We start from the raw sequence: 26440 nt of genomic DNA, 5'->3' as shown, positions 1-26440 counted from the left end.
CTTGACAACTTCTGAAGTGTTTAGATTGTATCTGAGTCTGAGTCACTGCTGTCGGTCTTCTGATCTGATTCATCTAATAAACCTTATTATTCTCATTTCATTCTAAACTTGCCTGAAGTATAAAATCAGCTCTCATAACAGCAGTTTATATCATTCTTTAATCATCATTAGTAATTAGTAATAATTTGAAGGACTTTAGTTGTACATAAATATTTTTAAATATTCTATAAACTCTGTTAACCCTCTTAACCCCAACGGGCTCCTCTCCTCTCCTGTCCTCTCCTCTCTGCTCTGTGTAAACAGCCTCTCCTGTCCTCTCCTCTCTGCTCTGTGTAAACAGCCTCTCCTCTCCTGTCCTCTCCTCTCTGCTCTGTGTAAACAATGTCTCCTGTCCTGTCCTCTCCTCTCTGCTCTGTGTAAACAGCCTCTCCTGTCCTCTCCTCTCAGCTCTGTGTAAACAGCCTCTCCTGTCCTCTGTTAATATTTGTCCGTTGGTCTCAGCAGAATCAATCATGGCTTCAGTGTCTCTGAGGAGAATTTAATGTTTTTAACAGGATCTGGTTAGTGCAACGCTTTATTTTAAATGACACATGTAGAATAATGTATACCTGTATATTTTATTACTTTGAACCAATTTTGAGTTCGAAAATTCTTTACAAATGATGCATTTTAAACTGAAACTAGAACATTTCTAAAGAATCTGATGTCATCCACTCTAGCCTTTCCATAGGGTTACATTGGGGGGATTTTTTTTGGCGCATTTTTGCAGAATAATTTGAAAGCCATTTGCCAAAACCCTTAGACAAGTCAAAGCACACATGTCAGCTGCTTTTTACCATGGCGGTCTATGAGGCTGTTGGTGGTGTTGGTGGATCATCTGTGCGTCCTACGCCCAAACTATAACTCTGACAGCTTTAGCAAACAAATGTGAGTGAGAAGACCAATTTTCCTATGTTTCTATGTATAAATTATTTCTGTAGAGTGGCATTTACGGCCTCGAGCACAGTTTCCAAATTTATTTTCTGACAAGTTTATCTCTCTCTCTGCACTCTAGCTTTGATGTCATCCACTCTAGCCGCTCCATTAGGTAACATTGGGGGGATTTTTGGGGTTTTTTTTCCAGAAAAATTTCAAAAATCGTTTGCCAAAACCCTTAGAAAAGTCATAGCACACTTGTCATGGCCGAGTCGGTCGATTTGATACCTTTTTAGTGTATGTGTGACAAAAACTCTGGGAGTAGTCGACCGAAAAAAACACGGAAGAAGAAACGGAAGAAGAAGAAGCCCGGGCAAATAAAATCTAGTGTGCTTTTTCGAGCACATTTAAAAACTGAGACGTTCATGGTGTAATTTTCTCTGTCCATCACAGGTGTTTGGATAAAGACTCTGAAGATCAGCAGGAGCATCAGAGTCTGGCTGCAGGTCGTCTGTCAGCAGGAGGATGACGCTGAGCAGCGACGGTCAGGAAGCAGCGCGCTGAGCGGGAATCGAACCCGCGGCCTGGCGTGATGTTGGCGTGCCGCTCCCTGCTGCTCACCTGTGTGCTGCTGCTGCTGCTCGCCGCCAGACTCCAAAGCCAGAGCTGGAGACCCTGCACAGGTACGAGGTTAAAAACATTACGGTGCGGCTTTCTCACGCTCTTCTCGCATTTGGTGCTAAATTTTAAAAATGTATTACCTTATAGCACTTGTAAGTTCGAAAGATTAACCAGCACTTGGATGAATTCAGTCTTGTTTACAGCTGATTGGCAGTTCCATAAGCTGAAAGTGCCTCCCTCATGCCTCCATGGTTGAAAAAGTGCGCTAAAGTGCCTCAAGAGTGGTGAAAACGAGAGGAAGTGCCTTATTGGCTGCCCTTTACACGTGCAAAAAATTACTTGGTGCTCTTTAAGGTGCCCCTTCATACAATAAATGATGATGATGTGCCCTCTAGTGCAAGAAAATTCAATAACATGCCTTAATGAGTGCCCTTCTAGAGCCCTTTTTCCTGTTTGGTGCCTCCATGGTTGAAAAAGCGCACGAAAGTGCCCTCTAGTGTGGTGAAAATGAGAGAAAGTGCCTTATTGGCTGCCCTTTACACATGAAAAAACATATTGATTGCCCTCTAGGGTGCCTCTTTATACAATAAATGATGATGATGTGCCCTCTAGAGATTCTATAATACGGTATCACCCGACTGTGAATAATGTTATGTGAGATGTTTGCTCTCATTTAGCTCTCAAAGTGCACAAAATAGATGCATTTTACTTTAAAATGTACAAATCTTCTCCCAGGGGGGTCATGACCCCAGACCCCCCTAGATGGTTTGGTTTGATACTTTTAACTGTCAGTACCATATCATTAATTGCTTTGATCTGGATCTCCTTTTAACTTAATGCTAATATTTCATCATACATGATGCATCATAATTTGGCGTGCTGGTGGGGCTCCATGTTGTGCAGAATGTGCCCTTTTTATTTTTTCGCCCCCACCCTTCTAACAGTCTGAGTCCCCACAGGTGCTTGTTGTCTCTCCTGATTTATGCAGCTCACAGACTGTTTAGGGACCCAGTGTGCACAAATATTCACATCCAAGACGACAAAATTACACATTTTACTGCATGTTTTCAGCATAAAGTGGGCGTGTCTGTAAAGAGGAGACTCGTGGGTTAACAGGCCTCTTTCTCAAAGGGACGGACTGTTTCTTCTCTGTTCATTAATTGATTAATTAGTCGTCTTTATATCCTGCTGTGGCGATCTGACATTAATATCAGTATAGACTCTCTGTGGTTTCTGGCCCGGCTGGCGTGTTTCATGTGTTTCAGACGTTTTGCTTTGTGCTTCTTAGGTTTTTTTTGTGTCTTTGAAATGTGAGATCTGTTTCTGTACATGTCGTCCCCTCCCTCCATTCATCCTCCATTCATCCTCCATTCATCCTCCATTCATCCTCCATTCATCCTGCATTGATCCCGCTGCAGCAACAAAACACACAGACAGCCTCGGAGGAACTTAAAGGGGAATTCCAGATAAAAAACTAACTTGTTGCTGCTGCTGTCAGCGGGGGGACAAAGCTGTGACTCCCTCTGCGTCTCCTCTTTCACCGTTCAGTTTCAGTTCAGCTCTGCAGAAAAACAGCTAAATATTACTTCAGGACTGATCTTCCTGCTGTTGATATATTCAGTGTTAACCTGTTAGCATTCCTTGACCCATATAGGACACAGGGGTACAACACTGTTTCGCTTATGTACAAAATTGTGTTTTCCAGTTAAAAAGTCCCAGCTATAATAATCTGCAGAACTTTATTTTTCCAAAAATATTCAGGTGGATGTTTCAACTTCCATCACTCAATAACAGCAGCACTTATAGTTATTCTGACTCTTTGGGAAATAAACTCCAGAGTTATCTTTGAAATTTGACCAAAACCAGATTTACTCCAAACTATTCAAGAACAGCTTTCAATTTACATTTACAGTGTCAATAAATAATTATGAGGTCTAATTTAAAAAAAAAGTAAAATCACTTTAAATGCTTAATCTCAACCTGAAAAGTAACTAAAGCTGTCAGATAGATGTAGTGGAGTAAAAAGTACAATATTGGCATCAAAATACAGGAGCATCTCAATAAACTAGAATATCAGAAAAGTTTATTTATGTCAGTAATTCAATTCAAAAAGGTAAAAAACACATTATATAGATCCATTACACACAGAATGAAACATTTCATGTCTTCATTTATTTAATTTCTTCTAATTATAATGATTATGGCTTACATTTAATGAAGACCTGAAATTCAGTGTCTAAAATTTTTTTAATATTACAAAACACCAATTTTAAAAAGTATGTTTAATATGGAAATGTTGGCCTCTGAAAAAGTATGTCCATCTATATGACTCAATACTTGGTTGATTTGAACTACTGGAAATGGACTTTTCCATCATATCCTAATGAATCGAGATGATCCTGTAGATACTGTTTGGGTCAATCTGACCCTGAAAAGAAGAGGTGACCAGTGTTCATTTATCAACATCACTCTATAAAAAGAAATAAAGACACAAAATGACCAAAAAAGTCATAAAATGACCAAAAAGACAATAAATTGACCACAAAAAGACACAAAATGACCAAAAAAAGACACAAATTGACCAAAAAAAGACACAAAATGACCAAAAACAGACACAAATTGACCAAAAAAGACATACATGACCAAAAAGGACACAAATTGACCAAAAAAGACACAAATTGACCCAAAAAAGACACAAATTGACCAAAAAAGACACAAATTGACCAAAAAAAGACATAAAATTATCAAAAAAGACACAAATTGACCAAAAAATACACAAATAGTCCAAAAAAGACACAAACTATACTGAAGTACAGTATTGTTCTGTCACATTGAACCGCTGGTGTTGCAGGAACTTCTCACCTCACAAACACGTTATAAATCTGAACCTTTCACACTGGAGCTGCAACCCGACACACCTTTGCTTTTATTTTTAGCTGCAGCCACAGGTAGACCAGTCAAACGTCCCCGGAGGTTATTATGAGTTAAAAATAATCTGCAGAGCCGAAGATGATCTGATAACTGACCACAGGACAGAGACATCCTGTTAGACAGAGATCTGATCAAAACGTCTGACGTGCTCACTGCGTTCAGTTCATCCTCTGATTTCACTTCATTTCTAACAAAATAATAGTCAAATTTCTTGCAAACTATTCAAATAAATTCAGAACAAAGACAACATATGGAAGGATTGTTTTGTTTGTTTGTTTACCCAACCTCTTTGGAACTGAGGCTGTAAAATCACAATCATGGATCATCTCAACGATCAGTTACTGTCAATCAATTACTGAATAAAATGGAAAGTAAATAAATATGTAATACACACACACACACACACACACACACACACACATCCCTGGTACAACTAAAGGTACATTTGTTTGGTTATTATCAATAAAACCATGTTAAATGTCTAGATATCAGCTCTTAAATTAAACTCTTATCAGCTATTCTTGTTGTTATCATTATATTTGTTCAAACAAATGTACCTTTAGTTGTACCAGACATTAAAATGAACAAGGTGGTCTAATCATTTTTTCCATGAGTGTATTTATATATATATATATATATATATATATAATGTATAAAATATGTATATATGATTGGACCGCTGTCATGTTCCATAGCTCATTGTAGCAACTTGTTTATGATATTTTTATAACTCTAAAAAACTAATGTTGCCCAGCTTTCCTCTCCCAGCTCGTTGCTGATTGGATGAAATTGATCCTGATAACGTCTCTGTGTTTCCTCCTCAGACCTGCTGCCTCTCGACCTGCTGGCCCGAGCCCTGCCACGCCCCGGACGAGCCCCGCCCCCTCAGGTAGGACAGGTGACTGTATGAGGAGATGTTTCTTATTTAGATAGATATTTGTTTATCTGGTGCGGCTAGATAAACAACTGACCAATGGGTCGTCCCACCAGGTGCAGATGGTTCAGTCCCAAGGCTCCAGAGGTCTCCGCTTCGCCGGCGCCGAGGCCACGGCGCTCAGTTTCCCCGCCTCACAAATCTTCAGTCACTGTGACTTCTTCCCCGCCGAGTTCTCGTTGGTCGCCACCATCAAGATCCCGAGACTGAGACAGAAGGTGACCCGGCAGATCCGAACAGAACCGAGCAGATCCCAGTCCGGTCCAGTCCGGTCTAACCTGTCCCTCCTGTCTGTGTTTCAGAGGAACGAGTACATCTTCTCTGTGGTGACCGAGGATTCTGATTCGCTGCTGCTCGGTCTGCGTGTCTCAGGGAACCGCCTCCACCTGCTGGTCACGCCCCCCGGGGCCACTGGGCCCCCCGGGCCCACTGGGGCCACCGGGGCCACCGGGGCCACCGGGCGGCGCCGGATCACCTTCAAGGACGTCGGACTGGACGATAACCGCTGGCACACCGTGGTGCTGGCAGTCAGCGGACCGTACGCCACGCTGACCCTCGACTGTGGACTTCCTCTGGAGCTGTGAGTCAAAGTCAGACCACTTCAGACCACTTCAGACCCCTTAGACCCCTTCACACACCTTCAGACCCCTTCACACCCCATCAGACCACTTCACACCCCTTCAGACCACTTCACACCCCATCAGACCACTTCAGACCCCTTTGACCCCTTCACACCCCATCAGACCACTTCAGACCCCTTTGACCCCTTCACACACCTTCAGACCCCTTCACACCCCATCAGACCACTTCACACCCCTTCAGACCACTTCAGACCCCTTCGACCCCTTCACACCCCATCAGACCACTTCACACCCCTTCAGACCACTTCACACCCCGTAGACCCCTTCAGACCCCTTCAGACCTCTCCACACCCCTTCAGACTACTTCAGACCCCTTCACATTCCTTCAGACCTATTCAGACCCCTTCAGACTACTTCAGACCCCTTCACATCCCTTAGACCTCTTCAGACCCCTTCAGACTGGTGCACTGACTGGTTTCCTGTCTCCCAGTAAACAGGTCCAGTCGTTCCCCGGAGCCCTGAGTACCAGAGGGTCCAGGTTCTACATCGGCAGCAGGAGGAGGCTGAGGGGGCGCTTCTCTGTAAGTGGGACCGGGATCAGGATCAGGACTTCAGACTGTAGACCAGCAGTCATCCAGAAGCTTTAATGTGAAAGTGTCTAAACTTCCTGTCTGTGTTCAGGGTTTGCTGCGTCAGCTGGTCCTGGTCCCCGGGTCCGACGCCACGCCCAGACTGTGTCCGACCTCTGACCCCAGCCTGGCCGAGCTGCTTGTACCCCAGGTCCTGAAGTCCCCCCCTCTGCAACCGGACCAGCAGGGACCAGTTTACCCGTACGGTGAGGAGACTCTCTAGTACCCGGATCCAGCCAGAGGATCGGGTTCACATGGGGGCACTCTGAGCTCTGGAGGCTGTGATGGTATCAGAGATCCAGAAACCTGAGCTGCTTCCTGTGTGTGTGTGTGTGTGTGTGTGTTCTCGTACTTCCTACATAGTGAGGACCAGGACACATTTTTACGACATTTCGGCCGGTCCTCACTTCTTTAAAGGCTTTTTTGAGATTTCAGACTTTGTTTTAAGGGTTAAAGGTTACATGATAATGATAACTAACTGAAACTGTATTGTGTGGTTACAAAACTAACTAAAATTATAGTGAAAATGTCCTTCGTTTTTGTCTTTGTCAACGTTTTTTATACATAATGAAGATGGATCAGACAATGGAAATAAAGACAACATTTACTGTGACCTCTTTTAATCTCCCACCCAACAAATACCCCATTACAAAAAACTAAAACTAATAAAAACTAAAGCATTTCAAAAATAAATACTAAACTAAAACTAGCAAAATCACTCTAAAAATCTCCCAATTTGAAAAGAAAAATTCACAACAAAATTAAAACTAAAACTAATGAAAAATCCAAAACTATTATAACCTTGGTAGGGAATTCACTGTTTCAATGAGGGTCCTCACAAAGATAGAAGTACAAGAATGTGTGTGTGTGTGTGTGTGTGTGTGTGTGTGTGTGTGTGATTGACAGGCAGCTATTAGTTTTATGTTTCATGTGTGTTTTCATGACAGAAGTGACTTTTAGCTTTTAAAAACACCAACATGCTGCAGGTGTGTGTGATGAAACACGACCAGGACTTTTACCTGAAGACGTTTCTTTGCAGTCTGATGATTTTTTACCAAAGCACCAAATTGTTTCATTAAAATGTTTCTGACGGTCTGATTTTTCAAATATGCAAAAAGGAAACAAAACTGTTGAATTTAACAGGGGAGTAACTGACACTAAACCTAACTTCCAAATTTATGTTCAGCAAAAATAATCACAAAATTCCCATCAGACACTGGCTAGACTGTCCAGCAATCCACAATATTAATCGCTTTAGAAACATTTTTAAAAGGCTGAAAAAGGCTCAAATAACATGTAAAATGACAAAAAAATCGACTGAAAATTGATGAAAAATTTACAGAAAAATGTAAAAAAAACAATGAAAAAAAGGATGAAAAATTGACAGAAAATGGTGAAAAAATGGTGAAAAAATGATGAAAAAAATTACGGACAAACTATGAAAAAGTAGAAAAAATATATAAAAAATGTAATGATGTAAAAATGACGAAACACTGTCTGAAAATCGACAAAAAAATGATGAAAATTGATGGAAAATGGCGAAAAAACAACAACAAAATGTTGAAAACATGACAGAAAAAAAATTATGAAAGGTGACGAAAAAATGTACAGAATTTTTTTACAAAACGCTGAAAAAATTTGCGATAAAAACGTAAAAATAAAATGTAAAAAAAAATCCTCATAAGACAACAATGCAAAATGCCCATTGGGTGGATATATTGTCATTATAAGAAATTATTCTGTAGTCATTTCATTTTACTTAATATATTTGATAAAATGTATTAAATATAAATGCGTCCTTGATTTTGAGGCAGTTGTTTAAGTAACTTTAATATAAAAATGTTTGAGATAGAATCTACTTATTTTGATCACATTAAATATAATCTTTATGTGTATGTAATTCTAAATCAAGAGAATTTTGAATGAATCCAACACAATAGAATTAGTCTGTTTTTAATTGGCAGGCACTTCCTGTTAAGCTGTTATTAATTCAACTTGTAACGTAGTTAGATTTAATTAATAATATTGCATGCAATCTGTTGCCTCAATTTTATTGAGTAGCTTCTTCAAGCTTGAATCACATTCTTACGACTTTATTGTGTTTCTGACTCAGTGTAATAACTCTGAGCTCATGAGTTCAGTCTGAAGGAACCCGACCCGACCTCACCATAGAGATTAAAATGACTAAATTTGCTGAACTGGATGGGAGAGATGAAGCTGATATCTGAAACACCTGAAGAAGAACAAACCAGGATTTCCTGAGAGGTTCAGCAGTAAACAGCGAGCAGCCCGAGGCTCATAAAGCTCATAAAGCTCATAAAGCTCATAAAGCTCAGCAGACTGAACTCTCTGAAGACTGAAGAGTCTTTATGACTCACAGTTTATATAAACTTCTGTCAGCTGAGCCGTCTGAGGCCCTTTGATTTATATACGCTGAACTCCAGCTTCACACTGTTTCTGTTCACTGGAACATTTAACCCTTTATCAGGCAAATAACTATATTTGGTAACTTCAGGTAATATTTCGAGAAAAAAGTAGCAAATTTACTAGATTAAAGTGGCAAATCTACAAGAAAAAAGTTGCAGATTTACGAGACAAAAGTGGGAAAAAAGCAACTTTTTTCTCCCAGATTCACCACTTTAAATCTCATAAATCTGCACATTTTTTCCTCGTAGATTTGACACTTTAATCTGGTAAACTTTTTTCTCAAAATATTATTTTCATATGTTTTTTTTTTACACATTCTGGCAGTATGTAATATCCTCCAATATTCTCTAGGGTAGAAATTTGGAATTTGCAAGTATTTCAATCAGTGCCCTATTAAGGGTTAAAGTGGTGAATCTGGGAGAAAAAAGTTGTTTTTTTCCAAAATGTGTCTGTTAGTCCAACCAAACACTGAACAAGACATTTTACTGAACAAAACGTCCAAATAAATTGTCATTAAGTGAAAATACAGTGAAAGGGTCAAAGTTATGAGACCAAACCGCTAAATGTCCTCTTTTCTATCTATATAACGTTATATATAACTTTATTGACACGTTGCCGTGGATACGCATTGTTCTGCTTCTCTCCTGATGACGGCTCGCCTTGTTAGTGACCTGTCAATCAAAGGTAGCCCCGCCCCAAATCATACGATTCTTTATCTTCTATTTTCTTCTTAATGGGGCCATTATTAGAACTATTGACATCAAATTGTCTTGAAGAAGATTTTTAACTAGTGATTGAGACCATAGTGTTGTCCTGAAAAAAACTTCTGAGGTAATAAATCAAGTCAGAAGTTTTCAAATTTTGCACTGAAATGAATGGACAGATTTTTTTTGCAGCCAAAAATGTCAAAAAAAACAATGAAAAAAAGGATGAAAACATGACGAAAAATTATGAAAAATTGACAGAAAATGGCGAAAAAATTATGAAAAAATTATGAAAACATGATGAAAAAAATTACGGAAAAACTATGAAAAATGATGAAAAAATTATTAAGTTTTCAAATTTCGCACTGAAATTAATGGGCAGATTTTTTTGCAGCCAAACTTAGCGCCCCCTGCTGGAATTTTAGGTGTATTGCAGCTTAAGGCACTTCCTGGTTGGCCTCCATGCTCAGACACGGAGGTTGCCGCCTGATCTGAACATTAATGAGTTCCCTGCATAGAAGAGGCGCTGACAGATAATTCTGCTCACTCTCCATTCTGCTGACAGCGTCATGTTGTTGTTGTTGTTGTTGACGTGCAGCTCTTCAGGTTAAACTCTCCGTCTGTGGTCTGGCTGCAGCAGATGTTGAATGATGATTTAAGAGTCATCTCTCCGTCTGCTGGTAATGAAGACGTGTGGTTGAAGGAGTGACGAAAGCCTTCATTACCTGCACTTCATTAACTGTCAGCTCACCACACACACACCGTTACTGTTTCAATCCAGACAACAACATGACAGATAACCAGCCGGATCTGTCACTGAGGGGTTTGTTCCAGAGGAAAGGGGCTTTCCGCCTCTCAGAATGATGAGGACTTCACCTGTAAACCGTCTGCAGGCTGCTCTGGAAACTCTAAATATAAAACATTTAAATGTCCCTTCAGGCTGCGACGGCTCCACTGTTATATATGACATCATTACATTATTATTGCTCATGCATTCATGTAAAAGCAGGATTTGACTGGTGGAGATGACAACTTTTCACTTTTAACTCCTCCATTAATCCATTGATTGTTTGGTTTGTTAAAATAGTGCATGAAGTGAGAAATGAGGTGAGAATTACCCACATTTTTCTTTTAGAAAAATATCTGAAAAATAAAAGTAAAATTTACAAAAAAATGTCAGAAATGTTTTAATGAATGTACAAAAAAATGCCTGAAAATATTATTAAAATGAACGAAAATTGTTTAGTAAAATGTAAGTAAAATGCAAGTAAAACACACTTTTTACTAAATGTAAGAAAATATATTTGTTATGTTTAAAATAAAGAAAATCGTATAAAAAGTATGTCTATAATATCTGTAATATCTGTAAAATGTCCCCCAAAATATGAAAAATATTAGTAAAATTGCAATGAATAAATAAATGAATAAAATACCAGCATGAGAATTGAAAAATTTACAAAAACTTTCTGAAAAAGCAAAATGTCAGAAAAATATTAAAGAATGTACAAAAAAATGCCTAAACATATTAGTAAGATGTATGAAAAATGTTTGAATAATATATATGCAAAAAAAAAATCAAAGAAGTTGGCTTCTTTTTTTCCCAAAGTGTCAGAAAAATATTAATACATGTACAAAAAAAAATCTAAAAATATTAGTAAATTGTACGAAAAATGTCTATACAGATATAAGTAAAATGCCATTAAAACATTTAGGAAATTTGAGATTTTTTTAAATTAATGTTAGAAAATGTCTAAAAAGTATTTGTCAAATGGTCCTAAAACTATTTATAAAATCTCAGAGAAACATTTGTAAAATTTCCCAAAAATATGAAAAATATTAGTAAAGTTGCAAAAGATAAATGAATAAAGAAAAGATCAGCAAAAAATTGCAAAATTGACAAAAACTTGAAAAATCAAAATGTTAGAAATATGTAATTGACATTATCAAAAGTTGAACTGAAACTGTAAAGTGTCATGAATAAAGTTCAGATATAAAGAGTATAAATTTATGTCAAGTTCTTCTCACACCATTAAACTTCCTAACCATGTTTGTGTTGTTTTGTTGTTGTTTGTGTTGTTGTTGTGTTTCAGAGGCCGAGGCCAGAGTGACTTTAGGGAATCCTCCTCCGTGTTCTGGAGCTGAACAGGGTCAGCTGTGGTTCAACGCTCACAGGAGAGGACTGTTCATCTGTGACGGACTCACCTGGAGAACGCTGCTGCACAGTGAGTCTGCAGGTCCACACGAGTTCACAACTAGTCCACAACAAGGCCACAACTAGTCCACAACTAGTCCACAACAAGGCCACAACAAGTTCACAACAGGTCCACAACTAGTCCACAACAAGGCCACAACTAGTCCACAACAAGTCCACAACAAGGCCACAACTAGTCAACAACAAGTTCACAACAAGGCCACAACTAGTTCACAACAAGGCCACAACTAGTCCACAACAAGGCCACAACTAGTCCACAACAAGTTCACAACAAGGCCACAACTAGTCCACAACAAGTTCACAACAAGGCCACAACTAGTTCACAACAAGGCCACAACTAGTCCACAACAAGTTCACAACAAGGCCACAACTAGTCCACAACAAGTTCACAACAAGGCCACAACTAGTTCACAACAAGGCCACAACTAGTCCACAACAAGTTCACAACAAGTTCACAACAAGGCCACAACTAGTCCACAACAAGGCCACAACTAGTCCACAACAAGTTCACAACAAGGCCACAACTAGTCCACAACAAGTTCACAACAAGGCCACAACTAGTCCACAACAAGGCCACAACTAGTCCACAACAAGTTCACAACAAGGCCACAACTAGTCCACAACAAGTTCACAACAAGGCCACAACTAGTCCACAACAAGGCCACAACTAATCCACAACAAGTTCACAACAAGGCCACAACTAGTCCACAACAAGTTCACAACAAGGCCACAACTAGTCCACAACAAGGCCACAACTAGTCCACAACAAGTCCACAAATAGTCCAGAACTAGTCCACAACAAGGCCACAACAAGGCCACAACAGGTCCACAACTAGTCCACAACAAGGCCACAACTAGTCCACAACAAGGCCACAACTAGTCCACAACTAGTCTACAACTAGTCCACAACAGGTCCACAACTAGTCCACAACAAGGCCACAACTAGTCCACAACAAGGCCACAACTAGTCCACAACTAGTCTACAACTAGTCCACAACAAGGCCACAACTAGTCCACAACTAGTCTACAACTAGTCCACAACAGGTCCACAACTAGTCCACAACTAGTCCACAACAAGGCCACAACTAGTCCACAACTAGTCCACAACAAGGCCACAACTAGTCCACAACTAGTCCACAACAAGGCCACAACTAGTCCACAACTAGTCCACAATAAATTCATCATTTTATGATAAAGTCACATTATCACAGAAAAACTACACAAGAATGAGCTCATATTTAGCATATTTGCAATTCTGCTTATTAAGATTTCCAATAAAGTTCATGTTTAATCTGTGTAATGAGCCAGGAGAAGTCAATAACCCTGCTGTGTTGTACCTGTTGTGTAAAGTGCTTCATGTCTCTCTTCTCGGGTGCAGATCAGGAGCGTCTGGACTACGTGGAGGACTACCAGGACCTGTACACCAGCTCAGAGACATTCGATGTGGAGGTGTTCTCCATCCCGTCTGAAGGCCTGTTCATGGCTGCAGCCAACAGGTACTGAAGCAGAAAGATAACCACCTGATTGTTTAACCACATAAAGACACGGAGGACTGACCCGAATCCCTCGTGTCTCGTCCTGCAGGGACTCTCGGCCCGGGTCGGGTATCTACAGATGGAGGGATGGCCGGTTCCAGCTCCACCAGAACATCAGCACTCAGGAGGCCCGAGCCTGGAAACACTTCACCATCAAGGACGAGGTGAGAGCTGCTCCAGCTTTAACCCTTAATAGGACACTCACTGAAATACTTGCAAATTCCAAATTTCAACTTTAGAGAATATTGGAGTTTACGAGATTAGAGTGGCAAATCTATGGGAAAAATGTGCAGATTTATTAGGTTTAAAGTGGTGAATCTGCAAGAAAATAGTTGCTTTTTTCCACTTTTTTCCTCGTAAATCTGTGAGAGAAAAATGTCTGAAAAATATAAGTAAACTAAACAAAAAATGTTTTTTAATGTTTTTTAAATTTTTTTAATGAATGTACAAAAAAAATCCTAAAAATATTAGTAAAATGCCAGTACAACATTCATTTTAATACATGTAATAAAATGTCTAAAAGGTATTTGTCAAATGTAAAAAAAAAAAAGTTAAATTGAAAAATGCATTTGTTATGTTTGGGAAAAAGTATAATGTCTAAGAAATATCAATACAAATTCCCCAAAATATGAAAAATATTAGTAAAACTGCAAAATTAAATTAAATAAAACAGAAAAAGAATTGTAAAATTGACAAAAACTTTCTTAAAAAGTCAAAGAAAATTTACAAAAAATGTAAAACACAAAAAAACAACAACAGGAAAACATTCATGAAATTGACACAAAATAATATAGTTATGTTTGAAAAAAAGGAAAAAGTATGAAGAAAATCTGTAAAATGTCCTAAAAAATGTATCAAATTTCCCCAAAATATGAAAAATAATATTACAATTCAGTTTGTCTGCCTGCTGTTTGGTGCTGCGCAGGAGTCAGAGCAATCAAATATCAGGCAGTGACACCAAAACAATGAGCTTAAAGATGCAACAAGCTCTGCAGAGTCACTGTGGGCAGTGGTGGTTATGTAAATAGTGATGATGGAGTCATTTGATATTGATGTGAGACGCTCTGTAACCATAGCAGTGTCAGATCAGAAACCAGTGGTATTTGTGGAACTCTGATTTATAATGAAATGACGTCATCGTGCCCAAACGGATGACATCGACTTTATATTTGTCTATAAAATTATCATTTGTATATTAACCCTCTAAACCCCAACAAGCATACAACACGTTTCCAAGTGTCCTGAATGTTGTAAAAGCAGTTTTCTCCACATATTGAAGTATTTTTATGTTTGCTCTCTCACCTGTCCTCTCCTCTCTGCTCTGTGTAAACAGCCTCTCCTGTCCTCTGCTCTCAGCTCTGTGTAAACAGCCTCTCCTGTCCTCTCCTCTCTCCTCTGTGTAAGCAGCCTCTCCTGTCCTCTCCTCTCTGCTCTGTGTAAACAGATTTTCAGTGAATATTTGTCACATGATCGTTGGTCTCAGCAGAATCAATCATGTCTTCACAGTGTCTCTGAGGAGAATTTAATGTTTTTAACAGGATCTGGTTTATTTTAAATGACCCATGTAGAATAAAGAGATTCTGGCACAAATATCAACATTTTAAGCTTCGTATTAGTCATTTTTTATAACGGAAACTTTCGTAACAGACGATCCGTTCAAGGACTGTCGGAAAGATCAAATTTTGACGATAATGCCTGTTTTTACAGTTTATTTCTATGATAAATGGTGTATTTTTGGCAATATATTAAAAGAAAACATGCTTTTCAAACCTGCCAGCGGGTCTCATGCATGTACACGCTTTATTTATACTCGTACAAGGCACCTCAGAAGTGTTTTAAATAGTCAAATTTGACTGAAAATCAATGTGTTTGAGAAACACTGAGCATCCGACTGGATTAATGAGATTCAGATTAAACCTCATCAAGTGTGTGACAGTTTGTAAATGGTTGTTTTGAAATATTTTGGCTGTTGTTTAAGTTCAAGGTTCCAGTTCAAGATAACACGATTTAGCGGGTGCAGAACTCCTTTAACACAAAGCGAAAATCAAAGCTGTGTTTGACCTCTGACCATGTGACCTCCGGTTCAGACAGGAGCATCTTTAAAAAGGTCAAAGAGGAAGAAAAGAGACGAGAACAAAAAGAGTCTAGATTCTTTATGTGTTTGAACTCTTCAGTTCTCATTGTGTCAACTGTGTTTGTACAGTATAGGAGGTTCATGTGTACACACACACACACACACACACACACACACACACACACACACACACAGGTGCTCACATGAAGCTCTGCAGGTATTCAGTGTAACAGCGGAGAATGGTTCCTGCAGCAGAGCGGCGAGATGAAAAAGAAAGATAAAAGACAAAGTGAAATCTGTAAGTCTAGTTCCACCAATGGGATGAAAAAAAAGATCCTGTTAGTCATCATAATTAGACATTTTCTCAAAAATACTGACTTGAATGAGAAGTTTTCTCAGGATGAGGGTAATATCTGAAAATAACATGAACATTTTCTCCAAATGAGTTCTCAATATAATAAAAATGTTCTCAACAATTTATCTTAAAATAATATGCTTTCTCAAAATAATCACTTTGTATCTCAAAATGTTGAGTAATTTTCTGAAAATGACTGTATCTCAAAATATACAGACAATTTTCAAAACTTGTTAGTATCTCAAAATAATGAGAAAGTATAAGATACTGAATGATTTAGTATCTTCAAATAATAATGTGTTTTCTTAAAATAATCACTTTGTATCTCAAAACATACAGACATTGTCTCAAAAAATGACTTTGTTTTGTATTTGTATTTTCTTAAGGGTTAGTGTCTCAAATAAATGCGAAATTTTCTCAAAATTAGTTCATTTCTTAAAAATAGTCTCTTCTAGATGAGTTATCTTTTTAAAAAAATAATTTTTTAAATTAGCCTACTTACAGGATTTGTTCGTATGATGAATCTTATGAATTTCTGCTTTGTTTTTCTTTCTTCAGATTTTTCTGGTGGTGGCGAACTCCAGGGAGACAGAGCCCGAGCTGTCCGTCATCTACCGGTGGAACCGGCGGCGGCGGCGTTTCCTCCGTCACCAGACTCTGGAGACTCATGCCGCCGTGGACTGGGAGGCGTTTCACATCCACAACCACAGCTTCCTGGTGGTGGCCAATCACAGGCGAGGTGAACAAACATGAAGCAAAGTCTCCGGCGACCTTCACATTAAAATGCTTTAAAATGAATAACTTTTGTAACATTTACGTCTGGTTGTCTGAGCTGCAGTATAAGTTATAAACCTGTACTGTCTATATTTAAGGTTGCTTTTGTCACGCTGATGTTTGTTCAACACTGCAAAAAACATGAAGCTTACCAAGCTTACCAACTCAGATTACAGATCACAGAAAACAACAAGTCATCAAACAGTATGCAGACGAAACACCGATTTATATATGATATTATAAAGTAAGAGGTATTTTTCACTGGGTAAACAAAGACAAAATCATCTTCTTCATCTCTTCAGTTGCTTCTGCAGCTGATGAAGAACCTGTAAAAAGTTAAAAAGCTCCAGAACAGATAATAAATAAGGAAACTAAGAAGGTAAAAAACGTCATGTGTGATTCTCCTGGTTGGTTTTCTCTGTGAAGATAGCAGAACTCCTCGTCTGTCCGTTTGATTGAACCATTAACATCAAACACACCTCCACCTGCTGATTAAACATTCATGTGGTGAGGGCGTGTGTGTGTGTGTGTGTGTGTGTGTGTGTGTGTGTGTCCTGTGAAGATAAAACACACTCATTGATCTGAGCTGAAAAGGAGGAAAGATTGTTTATGATCTGACCATCTGAGAGAAAAACAGAAAGAAAAACAGAAAGAAAGAAAGAAAGAAAGAAAGAAAGAAAGAAAGAAAAAAAGAGAGTCAGCTGATGCAGGTGTACTGTGGTTAGATCACACACACACACACACACACACACACACACACACCTAAAGTAACAGTCAAACCTGTCCTCTTCAGCCTCAGACAGATCAAAAATTGGATATTTTTTGCAGAATTTCATTTATAATAAATTATGTAAGAATAACAAAAAATATTTTTACATTTGGTATACAGCCATGGAAAAACATATTCGACCATTGTTTTCTTCAGTTTCTTGTTCATTTTAATGCCTGGTACAACTGAAGGTACATTTGGACAAATATAATAATAACAACAAAAATAGCTGATAAGCTGATATCTAGACATTTTCCATGGTTTTATTTAAAAAGTGGTGAATCTGCAAGAAAAAAGTTGTTTTTTTCCAAATCAAATTTTTTCGCGCAGCTTTGCCACTTTAAATCTCTTAAATCTGCAACTTTTTTTCATGTAGATTTGCCACTTTAATCTACTAAATTTGCTACTTTTTTCTCTAAATATTACATGAAGTTACCAAATATAGTTATTTGCCTGATAAAGGCTTAAATATATAAACATTTCTGATTAAATGTGTTTCTGTGTCCACAGCCAGAGACTCCAACCATAACATCCACAGTGTGATCTACAGGTGGAACACACTCACCAAGGTAACTCCGTCCTCCTAGTGTCTTCACTCTGTCCTCTCCTGTCTCTTGATGTCCTCTCCTCTCTGTCTCTAACCCTGTTCTGATCCTCTCCTGTCTTTCTGTCTGTGTCCCTGTAGCTGTTCGAGGTGAACCAGACTCTGTCCACGTCCGGTGCGTACGACTGGGAGTTCTTCTCCGTCGGACCGTACCACTTCCTGGTAGTCGCCAACACGTTTGACGGTCAGACGACCACGATCAGCTCCACCGTCTACGTCTGGGTGGACGGATGCTTCCAGGTGTTCCAGAGCATCCCGGTCAGTGTCCAATGTCTCTGTGGTGTAGATATGATGGGGGCGTGTTGATCCAGTCTGTATAGGTGAGACTCTCTCTGTGCAGGGGAGTGTGTTACCTGTATAGGGGAGTGTGTTACCTGTATAGGGGAGTGTGTTACCTGTATAGGTGAGTGTTACCTGTATAGGTGTTACCTGTATAGGTGAGTGTGTTAGCTGTATAGGTGAGTGTTACCTGTATAGGTTAGTTTGTTACCTCTATAGGTGAGTGTGTTTCCTGTATAGGTGAGTGTGTTAGCTGTATAGGTAAGTGTGTTACCTGTTTAGGTGAGTGTGTTACCTGTGCAGGTGATTGTGTTACCTGTGCAGGTGAGTGGGTTAGCTGTATAGGTGAGTGTGTTACCTGTTTAGGTGATTGTGTTACCTGTATAGGTGAGTGTGTTACCTCTATAGGTAAGTGTGTTACCTGTTTAGGTGAGTGTGTTACCTGTGCAGGTGATTGTGTTACCTGTGCAGGTGAGTGTGTTACCTGTTTAGGTGAGTGTGTTACCTGTGCAGGTGATTGTGTTACCTGTGCAGGTGAGTGGGTTACCTGTATAGGTGAGTGTGTTACCTTAACAGGTAATTGTGTTACCTGTATAGGTGAGTGTTTTACCTGTGCAGGTGAGTGTTACCTGTGTAGGTGAGTGTGTTACCTGTGCAGGTGAGTCTGTTACCTGTATAGGTGAGTGTGTTACCTGTATAAGTGAGTGTGTTACCTTAACAGGTGATTGTGTTACCTGTATAGGTGAGTGTTTTACCTGTGCAGGTGAGTGGGTTACCTGTATAGGTGAGTGTGTTACCTGTATAGGTGAGTGTTACCTCTATAGATGAGTGTGTTACCTGTGCAGGTGAGTGTTACATGTATAGGTGAGTGTGTTACCTGTCCAGGTGAGTGTGTTACCTGTATAGATGAGTGTGTTACCTGTGCAGGTGAGTGTGTTACCTGTGCAGGTGAGTGTTATCTGTATAGATGAGTGTGTTCTATAGATGAGTGTGTTACCTGTGCAGGTGAGTGTGTTACCTGTGCAGGTAAGTGTTACCAGTGCAGGTGAGCCTGTGGGCTCTGTGACAGCCGGCAGCAGACAGACATGATGAGGAGGATTATCTCAGTAATCACAGTGAATCAGCTGCTGACTCACATCTGTTATTTAGGCCTTGTGAAGATGGGTCTGTGTGGATTAAAGGGACGTTCAGAGTCTTTATGACCTCATTGTTGTTTCTTTATTTCAGCTGTGAGAAGTTTCAGTCTCAGAGTTAACGCTGACATCACAGGAAGAGTCTTTAGAAAGAAAATATCTCTTACATAACTTCCTGTGTCTTGTTTTCTTCACTCTTTAAATTGTTTCTCGTCTCTTTCTCCTGGCTGCTTTGACTCAAATTTGTCTGTCCCAAGTTTCGACCATAGAAACAAAATTAAATTAGAAGAGAAAGGAAAGAGTGACCGAGCAAGAGGCCGTCCGACAAGAGTCAATCTGACTTTAGGAGAGCTTCAGAAAATAAAAAGTGTGCAGACAGAGCGAGCTGCTGCAGTGTCGGTGCTGGGAGGCTTCTTGTAGTGGAACAGAGCAACATTTGGCTGCTTGAGTGTGACTGAGTGATTATGTGGAGGTGTATATTTAATCAGATTAAATCATATCTGTATACAATCTGCATATGAGACACATTTTAAAGGCAGGTGGAGCTCTTGTGTCTTTCGTCTTGGTGTTTACCCATGACTTGTCTCGCTCTTGTCAATTTCCTGACTTTGACTTGGACAGGAGACACGACTCATGGACTCATGAAAGTTCAGCCAAAACCTTGACTCATTAACTTTCCATGTTAAATGAACCCCAAAAATACGTAAAATGACCAAAAAATACATATAATGAACAAAAAAAGATGTAAAATTAATAAAAAAAGATGTAAAATTAAAAAAAGACATAAAATTACTATCAAACATTACTAACAAAGTGTCAACAAGGATTTTAAACTCACCAACAATACAATTAACAGGAAAGGTCATAGGGTCACTATACAACACTCAAATAATAATATAAAGTTAGAAATTTACAATAAAAAAATCACAAATTTATGATAAAAAAAAGTTACAAATTTACGAGGAAAAAGTTACAAATGTACGAGAAAACAATCACAAATTTATGGGGAAAAATTTACAATAAAAAAATCATAAATTTATGATAAATAAATTACACATTTCCGAGAAAAAAAATCACACATTTACGATAAAATACTCACAAATGTACGAGAAAACAATCACACATTTATGTGAAAAAAATGTGCAAAATTACAAGACAAAAAAAATCTAACTTAAGAGAAAAAATAATGTGTCAGCTCTTTCCCTCACCAATTCTGTCCAACAAACAAGTGTTCACATAAAGAAACAAACCTGAGAGAGAGAGAGAGAGAGAGAGAGAGAGAGAGAGAGAGATTCTGAACTTTAGTGGCCTTGAGTTCAGGAGATTAATAATTAATGAATATAGTTATGATGAAGTCATAACCTCACACAGCTGACCGGCTGTTTCCTGCTCCGTCCTTTAGTCCTGTAATTAATAACGCTGCAGGACGTCCTGCAGTTAAAACGGTCAAACTGTAATAAAAGTGTGAATATGATGACAGACTCACATGAAAGAAATCACTTTCACATTTATGAAAAATGTCTTTTTACTTTTTTTTGCTCCGTAAGTTCATGAATGATTAAAAAGGAAACGAAAGCCTCCAATTAAAACTCAGGAAACTAGAGGAGTGTAATTACTGTGTGTGTGTGTGTGTGTGTGTGTGTGTGTGTGTGTGTGTGTGTGTGAGGGGGTTTCCAGCAGCAGACTGTTTGGACTCGTCTGTCAGGGCGGATCATCTCACTCAAGACTTTTATTGGATTTTAAAAACCACAAAAAACGTGTTAAAGCTTCATGAAATCCTGTAATTTAACTTCTGACAGAAGCAGAAACCATTAAAGTGTGTTTACATCTCGTCTTAATGGATCCTCAGATAATAAACCCTGCTGCACCATCTACAGGCTGCATGGGGAACTACACCCACAGCCAGACACTCACTGAGGATTTAACTGATCTAAATAAAATTACAGTTAAAACATTAAGGAGCATGTATAATATTTTAAACAAATTACCACTAGTGTAACCAGGATTTTATCATTACTGGGGTCATGAGGCTAAGGTTTTAGTCTAAAACTTTAAAATGAAAAATGTTTGACATTTTTTTTTCTGTTAAATGTTAAATTATTATTATTATTATTATTATTATTATTATTACTATTAATAATAATAATAATAATACATTTTCTTAAAATTATGGTTGGACAATGGGAAATGTATATTATTGTGTATTATTTGCAAAACAAAAAATCACACAGAAAAGACAGAAAAATAAGAGAAACTTAAACTAATCAAGTGTCACAATTAAAACAAATTACTACCTGGAAATAATAATAAAGAACACCTTCACCTGAATTTTATTATTTCTCTTTACAAAACCTGTTTTTTAACTCAATCTTGACACCTTTTTTAAATTCAAGCTCAGCCCCGTGAGGACTCAATCTCACCTATAGACTGCATATGTGTAACCGGCGTCGTCACGGTGACGGCCCCCTGTTGGTTTGTGGACAGCAAATGAAAATGTAAAGTTTGTCCTGAAGATGGCGACAGAGGAAATCTGGCGGGTTCATCCTCTGGAGATCCTTTCAGGACAACTGATTAGTCATGAAAGATACTGTACTTACTGTAAATCTGTCCGTCTCTCTCTGCAGACGGTCGGGGCGACAGACTGGGAGACGTTTCAGATCGACGGCAGGTTCTTCCTGGCGGTCGCCAACAGCCAAAAGGTGTCAGACCGCGGCCCGAGTCTCTACAGCATCAACTCCACTGTGTACGAACTCAACACGCTCACACAGACCTTCATACGCTTCCAGGACGTCCTCACACACAGGTGAGTCTAAGAGTAACAGCAGCTCTGTTTTAAAGTTATGTTAGGATGGGTTTGTTTTGCAGATACAGAAGAGACATCATCATTCATTATATATGTTAATCCGACATTGTTTCAACCCTAAATGATGTTTATGAACGTTTAATGGAAGACCATGGTAGTTCCTACGTCATTACGCCGACAGACGCCACACACATACACACAACTCAGGTAAAACTCACATACAGGCAGGAGATTAAAACAAAATGTAGTGAACGAAAATAGATTTTTTGTGGAATTCACATCTGAACCTGCTACATACACACTTTTTAAGCAGTATTTTCTAATCGTCATAATGCAGATAATTGCTCATTTTTATGAATCCCTAACAGTTACTTCACAGGAAATGTTCCAATTTGACAGACTAGAAATAAAGAGCCTGTGATAACATGCTGTTGTTGTTGTTGTTGTTGTTGTTGTTGTGGTGGTGGTGGTGTCAGCGCTGTGGACTGGGAGTTCTTCACCATCGGAGAGGAGAAGTTCTTGGTCGTGGCGAACTCTCATGACGGCAGCTCATACTCTCTGAACAGTGTCATCTACAGGTTGGTACTTCCTGTCACATGGTGGCGTCTGTTACTTTGGACCACTGACTGTAATACCACTATAACGTCTCCTGTTAGTTTGTGGACTGATGCATTTTCACTCTCAGCATCTCTTTCTTTTGTCAACTGGTACATCTATGTGACTACATTATCAGGACCCATAGCACCTACAGTCTTCGTTCCAACAACACATACCGGTTGACTGTTCCCAAAGTCCGCACTGTACTCGGTAAACAGGCTTTTATGTATCGGGCTCCCTCATCCTGGAATCTGCTCCAGAGCAGTCTCAATCTGCAGGATCTTATTACGGTCACATCCTTTAAAAAACTCTTGAGAGATCTGGAAGCAGACTCGTATCGCCTTTGCACTTGTTTTTTATGATGTCATGATCTTACTATAACATCTTACTATATTGTCTGGCTTGCTTGTATTTTACTGTAGGTCCATGTTTTATTGTCTGTTCTTGTCATGATGCACTGTCGGTCTTATTGTTGTAACTTTTAACCCTGCTGCTGTCTTGGCCAGGCTTCCCCTGAAAAAGAGGTCTTTGTGCCTCAGTGGGACCGACCTGGTTGAATAAAGGTTAAATAAAAAAATAAAAAAATAAAATGTGCAGAACAGAACCAGAGCCGGAATGATGCTACGTCATCAGCTAACACTAAAACACTCAGTGGTGCTGTGGTAGATTGCGGTTAAACAAATCAAATAAATGAACAACACACCTTTTAGTTGGTCTATCTAAAGGCACTGAGTTGGTCTTGTTGGTCAGATAGCCCCGCCCCAAGCCCCTGACGTAGCAGTTTGCAGTTCAAGACCAGCAGAGAGTTGGTGCTGCTGTGGAACCAGTTTTCCCGGCCGGGAGCCGGCTCTTTGGCTTTGGAAAACCAAAGAACCGTTCACGATTGGGCACCGATCAGGAACCGGCTGTGGTGGAAAAGCCCTATCAATGGACCATAATTTGCTAAATGAACATCATGGGAATCATAGGAAAATTGGTCTTCTCAATCACATTGGTCTGCTAAAGCTGTCAGAGTTATAGTTTGGGGGCGTAGGACGCACAGATGATCCACCAACACCACCCACAGCCTCATAGACCACCATGTTACAAAGGAGGGAACATTTCTGAAGGAAAGCAGAGGTAACAGTTTCTTCTGATCGCTCTAAAAAAACAATTTCTTAATTTTTCTTCACAAAACACATATGTAGACATTCAGGAAGAACTCAGGATGCTCAAAGTGAAGTCGGTTAAATGATAGCAGCTACAGTTTGGCCAAAAATGCTTCCTGTTTGAGGGGAACTTTCAGCTGTTTGTCTCTCTGTCTCAGTGGCGTCAAATGTGACAGGAGCAGCTGCAGTTGATTGCTCTCCTCTGATTGGTGGCCGCCACCTGGCCCTGGTTGCTTAGCTATATACTGTAAACTCGGTTATTATCTCTGACTGTCTTGTGTTTTCAGGTGGCAGGGCTACGAGGGCTTCGTTCCTGTCCACAGTCTTCCCACGTTCGGCTGCAGAGACTGGGAACACTTCAGCACCAACGAGGGATCCTTCCTTGTCTACTCCAGCGCCACCTCCAGGCTCAGCAAGGTCTTCAAGCTCCGGACCTACTGAAGGGATGCACAAAAACTGACGCAAGACTCGACTATTGTCACTTCGATGCTCTGGGAGCTCCTCAAACCCCAAAACAACTTTGAATTTACCAGTTGCTTCACACTTTCAGTCTGTTGGAGAAGTTTCAGCAGTTGAATCCTGGTGGAATATTGTTCGAGCTGCCTCGTCTTCAGGGAAACTTTCTGTTTGTAGCACTTTTCTTAAACAGTTTATTGATGAAAAAGTATCAGGACGGTAGAAGAAGAACGATGTAAATAAGAAGATTCGTTGGGAAGGATTACACATGACTCCTCCTCGGCCGGGAGGTTTCTAACATCATCACAAACCTGAACACAAAAGCCCAAACTGTAACAATGAGCTGAGCCGGGTGGAGCCAGCCTCACTTTCTGCCCCGCAGTGAAATGAACCGCCTCGTCAGGGAAAGGTCACCGACGAGGAAACAAAACCTCAAATGTGACACAAAGCTCCAAAAAAAACACTCAACTGAAACAAAAATAATATTTCATGAAAAAAAATTGTTCAATTGCAGCGTCTGTAACTTACGACGAAGTAATAGGGCTGCATATAGAATGATATAATAAAAATAGTTATGAGAATAGTCGTAAATATTCAATTAACTACGAGAATAAAGTCGAAATCATTTAATAAATTACGAGAATAATAATAATAAGACAATATTTACAATTTTAGTCTCGTAATTGATTAAATATTTAAGATTTTAGTCTCGTAATTGACTAAATATTTACAACTTTATTGTCGTAATTAATTCAATATTTTCGAATTTATTGTCGTAATTAATTCAATATTTTCGACTTTATTGTCGTAATCAATTCATTATTTTCGACTTTATTCTCGTAATTAATTCAATATTTTTTACTTTATTCTCGTAATTAATTTAATATGTACGGCTTTATTCTCGTAATGAATTAAATATTCACAACTTTATTCTTGCAATTAAATATTTAAGACTTTATTCTTGTAATTAATTAGATATTTATTACTTTAATCTCATAATTAATTTATTTTTCTTCTAAATGTGGCCCTAATACTCCTTTGTAGTAACTGGAGAAAATCTACGGCAAACGACAAAAGAAAATCAAATTGTGTTTTAAAGGACTTTTAAAATAAAGTCAATTGCCTACAAAAAATGTTGACATTTTAAAAGTTTATGCAAACCACAGATACATTAGACATGTTTCCATTAAAGTTGAAGAGAATTTTGAAGTGAAATGTTGAAATGTGGCATTAAAGAAAATTCTTTAAAAAAAGATGTTCTGGTCAGCAGGGGCCAGTGTGATGTGTTGCTGTTGGCTAATCTCCTGTTTAAAGCCTAAAATGTTTTAATACAAAGACAAAAACACCTCAAGCAACTGAAAAACTTTTTAATGCACATTTTCAAACGTTTTTATTTTATTTTGGTGTTTCCATCAAACTTTTCTCATTAGAATCTGGAATTATATCTGGAATTAGAGTTATTTTACAGCTAACCGTTAGCTTCTTTTACCCTTTTCCACAGAAAAGTTTGGGTTCAGAACGTCATATATAGCACATTTGTGATTCAAAAGTGATGAATTTTAACATATCTGTGGTCTGCAGTAACGTAGAATAGCAACATTTATTCTTCTGTGGCTACTTGAAGTAGCTAGCATGCTAGCTAACCAGACATTGCTAGTATTAGCACATCACTTCCAGATTCCTCCCCTGAAGTATGAAAACTTGATTAAAAATCACACTGACATTAATAACAAGTCTAGAAACTAAAAAATAGACATAAAAAAGGGAATTTATCAACATTGTGTTATATCACAGCTAGCTCCCCAAGCCAGGTAACATGCTAACTGAAGAGTTTTTAATGAACGAAACCTAAAAATAAACGAGTTAGCTAGCTAAGATGCTAACTGGACTTAAGTCGTAACATTTAAACAATATGGACGCTAAAAACATGTTTTATTTAGTCTCTCAGAGAGTTTTAAC

General features: G+C 38.8%; 1 protein-coding gene across 1 annotated transcript; it reads left to right on the top strand.

Moving 5' to 3' along the window:
- The first annotated feature begins 1507 nt into the window (after nt 1-1507).
- On the top strand, nt 1508-24466 carry LOC131978575 (thrombospondin-type laminin G domain and EAR repeat-containing protein-like). The gene is made up of 15 exons (XM_059342280.1): nt 1508-1598; nt 5292-5356; nt 5458-5619; nt 5704-5981; nt 6473-6563; nt 6664-6817; nt 11833-11964; nt 13333-13450; nt 13539-13653; nt 16477-16657; nt 17978-18030; nt 18147-18323; nt 22102-22280; nt 22757-22858; nt 24313-24466. Exons 1-15 carry the CDS (start codon nt 1508-1510, stop codon nt 24464-24466), a joined length of 2052 nt encoding a protein of 683 aa, XP_059198263.1.
- Nucleotides 24467-26440: the final 1974 nt, after the last annotated feature.

The sequence above is a fragment of the Centropristis striata genome, chromosome 10 (assembly GCF_030273125.1).
Source record: "Centropristis striata isolate RG_2023a ecotype Rhode Island chromosome 10, C.striata_1.0, whole genome shotgun sequence".
Taxonomy (NCBI): domain Eukaryota; kingdom Metazoa; phylum Chordata; class Actinopteri; order Perciformes; family Serranidae; genus Centropristis; species Centropristis striata.
Note: the sequence above shows the minus strand (reverse complement) of the source record. Positions and strands in the feature narration are given on the sequence as shown.